The 9,475-nt window shown below is 45.0% G+C and overlaps 1 protein-coding gene across 2 annotated transcripts in view; it reads left to right on the forward strand.

Annotated features, from left to right (window-relative positions):
- The window catches only part of ACADVL (acyl-CoA dehydrogenase very long chain), a 50,142-nt gene extending 47,463 nt beyond the window's left edge, over positions 1-2,679 (forward strand). The window contains exons 16-20 of one of the 2 annotated variants that reach the window (XM_069767626.1): positions 1,713-1,785; positions 1,871-1,943; positions 2,017-2,089; positions 2,315-2,390; positions 2,457-2,679. In XM_069767626.1, the coding sequence (XP_069623727.1) occupies positions 1,713-1,785; positions 1,871-1,943; positions 2,017-2,089; positions 2,315-2,390; positions 2,457-2,597 (436 nt within the window). In that variant the 3' untranslated portion in view covers positions 2,598-2,679. Of the gene's footprint in view, positions 1-1,712; positions 1,786-1,870; positions 1,944-2,016; positions 2,090-2,314 lie in introns of both variants that reach the window. The other variant, XM_069767625.1, reaches the window with a different exon arrangement.
- Positions 2,680-9,475: the final 6,796 nt, after the last annotated feature.

A 9,475-nucleotide genomic window follows, 5' to 3' on the forward strand; every position in this document is an offset into this window, starting at 1 on the left:
AGACTGAGCAGACGGGGTTACGAGGGGGGTGAGACTGAGCAGACGGGGGTACAAAAAGGGTGAGACTGAGCAGATGGTACAAGAGGGGCGAGACTGAGCAGATGGGGCAACGAGAGGGGTGAGACTGAGCAGACGGAGGTACGAGAGAGGTGAGACAGCAGATGGGGGAACGAGAGGGGTGAGACTGAGCAGACGGGGGAACGAGAGGGGCGAGACTGAGCAGAGTAGACAGGTGAGATAGATCGGGTGAGAGACTGAGCAAATGAGGGGACGAGAGGGTGAAGACTGAGAAAGCAAGAAGAGTATGACGGAGTATATGGGGTGAAGCCGAGCAGATGGAGGGACGAGAGGTGAGGGGTGAGACTGGGCAGACAGGATGTGGAGGGACGAGAAGTGTGGGGTGGGACTGGGTAGACAGGATATGTAGGGACGAGAGGTTAGGGGTGGGACTGGGCAGAGCAGATGGAGGGACGAGAGGTGAGGGGTGAGACTGGGCAGACAGGATGTGGAGGGACGAGAAGTGTGGGGTGGGACTGGGCAGACAGGATATGTAGGGACGAGAGGTTAGGGGTGGGACTGGGCAGAGCAGATGGAGGGACGAGAGGTTAGGGGTGGGACTGGGCAGAGCAGATGGAGGGACGAGAGGTGAGGGGTGAGACTGGGCAGACAGGATGTGGAGGGACGAGAAGTGTGGGGTGGGACTGGGCAGACAGGCTATGTAGGGACGAGAGGTTAGGGGTGGGACTGGGCAGAGCAGATGGAGGGACGAGAGGTGAGGGGTGAGACTGGGCAGACAGGATGTGGAGGGACGAGAAGTGTGGGGTGGGACTGGGTAGACAGGATATGTAGGGACGAGAGGTTAGGGGTGGGACTGGGCAGAGCAGATGGAGGGACGAGAGGTGAGGGGTGAGACTGGGCAGACAGGATGTGGAGGGACGAGAAGTGTGGGGTGGGACTGGGCAGACAGGATATGTAGGGACGAGAGGTTAGGGGTGGGACTGGGCAGAGCAGATGGAGGGACGAGAGGTTAGGGGTGGGACTGGGCAGAGGAGATGGAGGGACGAGAGGTGAGGGGTGAGACTGGGCAGACAGGATGTGGAGGGACGAGAAGTGTGGGGTGGGACTGGGCAGACAGGCTATGTAGGAACGAGAGGTTAGGGGTGGGACTGGGCAGAGCAGATGGAGGGACGAGAGGTGAGGGGTGAGACTGGGCAGACAGGATGTGGAGGGACGAGAAGTGTGGGGTGGGACTGGGCAGACAGGATATGTAGGGACGAGAGGTTAGGGGTGGGACTGGGCAGAGCAGATGGAGGGACGAGAGGTTAGGGGTGGGACTGGGCAGAGCAGATGGAGGGACGAGAGGTGAGGGGTGAGACTGGGCAGACAGGATGTGGAGGGACGAGAAGTGTGGGGTGGGACTGGGCAGACAGGATATGTAGGGACGAGAGGTTAGGGGTGGGACTGGGCAGAGCAGATGGAGGGACGAGAGGTGAGGGGTGAGACTGGGCAGATAGGCTGTGGGTGGACGTGAAGTTAGAGACTGGAACCATACGGTTGGAAGGGTGGTGTAGAGAGGTGGGGGATGAGCAGATGTAGGTGGGGTGGACACGGTTGGAGGGGGGGATACGGGCAGAGTGTGGACAGAGTGGGGAAGGATGTGTTGGGTTCAGGTGCAGACTGTTAGTCCCCAGTGTTTTCCCTCCTGTCTGCAGGAAGGCCGGCCTGGGCACAGGGCTCACACTGAAAGGCCAGGTGCACCCGGAGGTGGAGAAGAGCGCGGAGCTGGTGAGTTGGGTGCAGGCATCGTAGTCTGTGCCGCCATATGCCATGGTGAGTAGAGTTCACGTCTGCTGCTTCACTTACACTGCAGGCAGTTGGCGCCATTGAAGATTTCGGCAGTGCTGTAGAGGAGCTGCTTATCAAGTACGGCAAGAGGATTGTGGGTAAGACGACGTCCCTGCCCCCACTGCCCGCTGTCTGTGCTGTGCCACCTGTAATGTCTCGTGCTTCTTCCAGATGAACAGTACGTGCTGCAGAGGGTGGCAGACTGCGCCATCGACCTCTACGCCATGGTGGTGGTGTTATCCAGGTGAGGACTGGCTGCAATCTGTCTGCACCCACCTGGCACACAACAGGCAACTTCTGGTCCGATAACCCATTCATTGCTCATGAAGTGTATGGACTACCTCTGCCCATTGGGGGAGCCAGCGAATGAGCGCGACTGAGGGGATCTCGCAGCATTAAGGGTTAATGTCGGAGCCACACCAGGATACGGACTTCTGCTCCGAGTTATTCCTTCTGCTTTCTCTGGCAGGTCCTCCAGTGCTCTGTCCCAGGGACTCCCAACGTCCGCTCACGAGAAGATCCTGTGTGACATCTGGTGCGCTGAAGTAAGTGAAGCCTTGTGTGACTACTTGTCTACACGCAGGATCAATGCTCACGGATCTGTGTTACAGGCGTCCACCCGCGTGCACGACAGACTGAGGACCTTACGGAGCGGAGGAACTGGAGCAACTTTATTCAGGAACCTGCGCTCCGCGTCTGCGGCCCTGGTGGAGAACGGTGGCGTGGTGGCCTCACATCCATTGGGGTTCTAGGTTTACCCTCACCATAGAAGCCTCCAGCGATTGTAACCCTGCCTTACACCAAGGTGCCAGAAATAAAGGTGTGAATGACGTCTGTGGATGTGTCCTCATTACAGCAGTCACGACATTGGAGGACAGGGTCAAAAGTATCATATTGGTTTCTTTTGATGACCTCTTGATGACCTCTTGAACGGTTTGTGTCTCGGGGTCTTTGGATCGCGGACGTTAATCTCAGGCCACTGTGATAATTAGTCGCCAGGTGAACAATTACAGGAAAACTCCTTAAGGCCATCTTCATACGTTGCAGATTTCCCTGCGGATTTTTCTGCACTAAAAACCACAGCTCTTGGCAGAAAACGCAGGTGCGGGTTTTGGTGCGTTTTTTGATGCGGTTTTTAGTGCGTTTTTTTATGCAGTTTTCTCTGCAGATTGTCTGTGTGTTTGCTAGGAAGTTTTTTTGCTAGGAAGTAAGGGTTAAAATGGCTGAAAATACCCTAACCCTAACCCTAGTTCTAACTGTAGTGGGGGGAAAAAAAAAAATTCTTTATTTTATTATTGTTACTACCTATGGGGGTGATAAAGGGGGGGGGGGTCATTTACTTTTTTTTTTTATTTTGATCACTGTGAGGTTATCACAATGATCAAAATATGCCTGGAACGAATCTGCCGGCCGGTAGATTCGGCAGGCGCACTGCGCATGCGCCCGCCATTTTGGAAGATGGTGGCGCCCAGGGAGAAGACGGACGGACACCGGGAGGCCCGGTAAGTATAAGGGGGGGAGATGAGGGCAATGGGGGGGGGGGGGAGGTGTCGGAGCACGGGGGCGGCATCGGAGCATGGGGGGGTGGGATTGAAGCACGGGGGGGCAGCCACACTGCAGCGGTTCTGCACCACAAACCGCAGAAAACCCGCAGATATTTTTTCATCTGCGGGTTTTACTGCGGGTTTGACCTCACAATGGAGGTCTATGGGTGCAGAACCGCTGCAGCTCTGCACAAAGAAGTGACATGGTCCTTCTTTTTTCCCGCAGCTATTCAGCGCGGTTTTTTTCGGGATTTTCCACAGTGTGGGCACAGCAGTTCTTGTTTTCCATAGGGTAACATTGTACTGTACCCTGCATGGAAAACAGCTGCGGACCCGCAGCGGGAAAATCGCGGCGATTCCGCAGTTAAAAACGTATAGTGTGAACATGGCTAAGAAGGACGTTCCACATTATTAAGGAGACTGGAAAAAAGGATCTTTGCTGCTGGAAAGCCTTGGACAAGGGATGAAAACATTTGATGCTTCATGGAAACTTAAGTGCGATATTATCTTCTGAAGAGATTTGTGGCGGATACAGAGCACGCTCCTATACAGAAAAGAAATTCCAAAATAATAATTTTATATAGTCCACGAATACAACCAAAATATATCACCTCCCAAAAATTCATCAGACCAAATTAGATAATAAATAATATTTTATTTATACATAATCATAATATCACCTGATTTAAAAATGGAAACTTTATTGATGCTGATATAAATAAATAAAAAATTATATTTATTATTAAAAATTTAAAACAAAAATAATTAAAATAAATATCACCGAATATGGGGGTCAACCACAAAAACGATGTATGCACAGGGCAGGGCATACTGAAACTGATTGGCACAAAATAAACTGGCAATCCGTGTACTTAATCAATGTGCATGATATATATATATATATATATAGACAAATTATACTGTGAATCACATATAATCTATTAGTAAACATTCATTACATAACCAGAATAAAAGTGCTAATAAAATAAAACCACAAATCACATACAATACAGTGAATAAATCGCGCCAACAAAGATTGAGTGCAAAAAATATGTATAAAAAGTTTTTTTGTGCAAAGTGCAACCATATATAATGGATAATTATTATTGCCTCAAACCACAATAATTAATATCAAAACCAAAATAATTTGTGCCAATCTGTCAAATATATAGATCAAGTGCCACAGAAAAGTAACCACAATACCAACCAGTATCAGGACGCCACTGCCCTGCACACACCACTCCAACGCACGTTTGGCTTTCCGCTTCGTCAGGGAGTGATGTGTGCAGGTACAGAGGCGATATATAGCAGGAGCGCAGCTGCAAACTAACAATCAGGAGACGCCATGTGTATATGGCGCCGCGACTACTCATGCAGCAAACCGCCGTCACCGAGTGCGTCACATGACACAGCGCCGCGTCTCCCAGAACCCATCAAAGGACGGAGGCAGCGCATGCGCATCATCGCACAGCAGCCATATTAGAAAAGGGAGGCTGTGTAACATAGTAACATAGTTAGTAAGGCCGAAAAAAGACATTTGTCCATCCAGTTCAGCCTATATTCCATCATAATAAATACCCAGATCTACGTCCTTCTACAGAACCTAATAATTGTATGATACAATATTGTTCTGCTCCAGGAAGACATCCAGGCCTCTCTTGAACCCCTCGACTGAGTTCGCCATCACCACCTCCTCAGGCAAGCAATTCCAGATTCTCACTGCCCTAACAGTAAAGAATCCTCTTCTATGTTGGTGGAAAAACCTTCTCTCCTCCAGACGCAAAGAATGCCCCCTTGTGCCCGTCACCTTCCTTGGTATAAACAGATCCTCAGCGAGATATTTGTATTGTCCCCTTATATACTTATACATGGTTATTAGATCGCCCCTCAGTCGTCTTTTTTCTAGACTAAATAATCCTAATTTCGCTAATCTATCTGGGTATTGTAGTTCTCCCATCCCCTTTATTAATTTTGTTGCCCTCCTTTGTACTCTCTCTAGTTCCATTATATCCTTCCTGAGCACCGGTGCCCAAAACTGGACACAGTACTCCATGTGCGGTCTAACTAGGGATTTGTACAGAGGCAGTATAATGCTCTCATCATGTGTATCCAGACCTCTTTTAATGCACCCCATGATCCTGTTTGCCTTGGCAGCTGCTGCCTGGCACTGGCTGCTCCAGGTAAGTTTATCATTAACTAGGATCCCCAAGTCCTTCTCCCTGTCAGATTTACCCAGTGGTTTCCCATTCAGTGTGTAATGGTGATATTGATTCCTTCTTCCCATGTGTATAACCTTACATTTATCATTGTTAAACCTCATCTGCCACCTTTCAGCCCAAGTTTCCAACTTATCCAGATCCATCTGTAGCAGAATACTATCTTCTCTTGTATTAACTGCTTTACATAGTTTTGTATCATCTGCAAATATCGATATTTTACTGTGTAAACCTTCTACCAGATCATTAATGAATATGTTGAAGAGAACAGGTCCCAATACTGACCCCTGCGGTACCCCACTGGTCACAGCGACCCAGTTAGAGACTATACCATTTATAACCACCCTCTGCTTTCTATCACTAAGCCAGTTACTAACCCATTTACACACATTTTCCCCCAGACCAAGCATTCTCATTTTGTGTACCAACCTCTTGTGCGGCACGGTATCAAACGCTTTGGAAAAATCGAGATATACCACGTCCAATGACTCACCGTGGTCCAGTCTATAGCTTACCTCTTCATAAAAACTGATTAGATTGGTTTGACAGGAGCGATTTCTCATAAACCCATGCTGATATGGAGTTAAACAGTTATTCTCATTGAGATAATCCAGAATAACATCCCTCAGAAACCCTTCAAATATTTTACCAACAATAGAGGTTAGACTTACTGGCCTATAATTTCCAGGTTCACTTTTAGAGCCCTTTTTGAATATTGGCACCACATTTGCTATGCGCCAGTCCTGCGGAACAGACCCTGTCGCTATAGAGTCACTAAAAATAAGAAATAATGGTTTATCTATTACATTACTTAGTTCTCTTAGTACTCGTGGGTGTATGCCATCCGGACCCGGAGATTTATCTATTTTAATCTTATTTAGCCGGTTTCGCACCTCTTCTTGGGTTAGATTGGTGACCCTTAATATAGGGTTTTCATTGTTTCTTGGGATTTCACCTAGCATTTCATTTTCCACCATGAATACCGTGGAGAAGAAGGTGTTTAATATGTTAGCTTTTTCCTCGTCATCTACAACCATTCTTTCCTCACTATTTTTTAAGGGGCCTACATTTTCAGTTTTTATTCTTTTACTATTGATATAGTTGAAGAACAGTTTGGGATTAGTTTTACTCTCCTTAGCAATGTGCTTCTCTGTTTCCTTTTTGGCAGCTTTAATTAGTTTTTTAGATAAAGTATTTTTCTCCCTATAGTTTTTTAGAGCTTCAATGGTGCCATCCTGCTTTAGTAGTGCAAATGCTTTCTTTTTACTGTTAATTGCCTGTCTTACTTCTTTGTTTAGCCACATTGGGTTTTTCCTATTTCTAGTCCTTTTATTCCCACAAGGTATAAACCGCTTACACTGCCTATTTAGGATGTTCTTAAACATTTCCCATTTATTATCTGTATTCTTATTTCTGAGGATATTGTCCCAGTCTACCAGATTAAGGGCATCTCTAAGCTGGTCAAACTTTGCCTTCCTAAAGTTCAATGTTTTTGTGACTCCCTGACAAGTCCCCCTAGTGAAAGACAGGTGAAACTGTACAATATTGTGGTCGCTATTTCCTAAATGCCCAACCACCTGCAGATTTGTTATTCTGTCAGGTCTATTAGATAGTATTAGGTCTAAAAGTGCTGCTCCTCTGGTTGGATTCTGCACCAATTGTGAAAGATAATTTTTCTTGGTTATTAGCAGAAACCTGTTGCCTTTATGGGTTTCACAGGTTTCTGTTTCCCAGTTAATATCCGGGTAGTTAAAGTCCCCCATAACCAGGACCTCATTATGGGTTGCAGCTTCATCTATCTGCTTTAGAAGTAGACTTTCCATGGTTTCTGTTATATTTGGGGGTATGTAACAGACCCCAATGAGAATTTTGTTACCATTTTTCCCTCCATGAATTTCGACCCATATGGACTCGACATCCTCATTTCCTTCGCTAATATCCTCCCTTAAAGTGGACTTTAGACAAGACTTTACATAGAGACAAACCCCTCCTCCTCTCCAATTTTTACGATCCTTTCTAAACAGACTGTAACCCTGTAAGTTAACTGCCCAGTCATAGCTTTCATCTAACCATGTCTCGGTTATTCCCACTATGTCAAAGTTACCTGTAGATATTTCTGCTTCTAGTTCTTCCATCTTGTTTGTCAGGCTTCTGGCGTTTGCGAGCATGCAGTTTAGAGGATTTTGTTTTGTTCCAATCTCCTCACTGTGGATTGTTTTAGAAATGTTCTTACCTCCCTTCTGAGTATGTTTTCCTGGGTCGTCTTTGTTCGAGTCTAATGTTTTTCTTCCCGTCCCCTCTTCTTCTAGTTTAACGCCCTCCTGATGAGTGTAGCGAGTCTTCTGGCGAATGTGTGTTTCCCAGGTTTGTTGAGGTGTAGTCCGTCTCTGGCGAGGAGTCCATCATACCAGTAATTCACACCGTGGGTAATGCTGGGATTCCCCATATAACCACCACAGTCACCAAGACAGGGATCAGGGAATGCACACCGATCGCGGAAAAGAACACCATCGGCAGCACCCCACCGAAAACCCACCAAAAGACAGCAGCCGTCTCCGAGCATCACATAACTCACATAATATTAAAGAAAATTTGTTTGCAAAACTATATTCTACCAATATCAATAATAAAATATGCACTTTATACTCAACCTTTAAGAAATTATTATATATATATGCGCATAATAATAAAATAGGTTTAAATAAAAAGTATATGATAAAAAAAATATATACACAACCTATACATACAAAAAATCATATATACTAACCACAAAAATAATAATAAAAATTAATAAAAAAATGATAATGAAAAAATATATATATACATATGCGTACATACACATGAACATATCAAACAAACCCTTAAACTAATAATCTCCCAAACTAATATAATATGAATATAAAATAATACACACTCATACATATCAGTGCCATACCCCAACCTCCATTATTACGAACCACCCAAGCTGAATAATATTGACTAAAAAACTACAGAAAGCTAGAAAAACCCCACTGTTCATTCAAATCCCTGGGATCCATGCTTTGTAGACGTGTAATCCACGTACACGCTTTCTGCGCCAAAATACGATTAAAATCCCCTTTTCTATTACCCACCTGTATACGATGTATACAAAGCATGGATCCCAGGGGTATGAATGAACAGTTGGGTTTTTCTAGTTTTCTGTAGTTTTTTTAGTTGGCTTGGGTGGTTCGTAATAATGGAGGTTGGGGTATGGCACTGATATATATGAGTGTGTATATTATATTTTATATTCATATAATATTAGTTTGGGAGATTATTAGTTCAAGTTTTTTTTATATGTTCATGTGAATGTATGCATATGTACCGTATATATTTTTTTTCATTATCTTTTTTTATTATAATTATTATTTTTGTTGTTAGTATACACTGTGTTCCAAATTATTATGCAAATTGGATTTAAGTCATAAAGATTTAATTCTTTTGTTTTTCAAATAAACTCGTGGATGGTATTGTGTCTCAGGGCTCAATGGATCACTGAAATCAATCTTAACCCCTTCATGACCCAGCCTATTTTGACCTTAATGACCTGGCCGTTTTTTGCAATTCTGACCAGTGTCCCTTTATGAGGTAATAACTCAGGAACGCTTCAACGGATCCTAGCGGTTCTGAGATTGTTTTTTCGTGACATATTGGGCTTCATGTTAGTGGTAAATTTAGGTCAATAAATTCTGCGTTTATTTGTGATAAAAACGGAAATTTGGCGAAAATTTTGAAAATTTCGCAATTTTCACATTTTGAATTTTTATTCTGTTAAACCAGAGAGTTATGTGACACAAAATAGTTAATAAATAACATTTCCCACATGTCTACTTTACACCAGCACAATTT

Source organism: Ranitomeya imitator, chromosome 4 (assembly GCF_032444005.1).
Source record: "Ranitomeya imitator isolate aRanImi1 chromosome 4, aRanImi1.pri, whole genome shotgun sequence".
Lineage (NCBI taxonomy): Eukaryota > Metazoa > Chordata > Amphibia > Anura > Dendrobatidae > Ranitomeya > Ranitomeya imitator.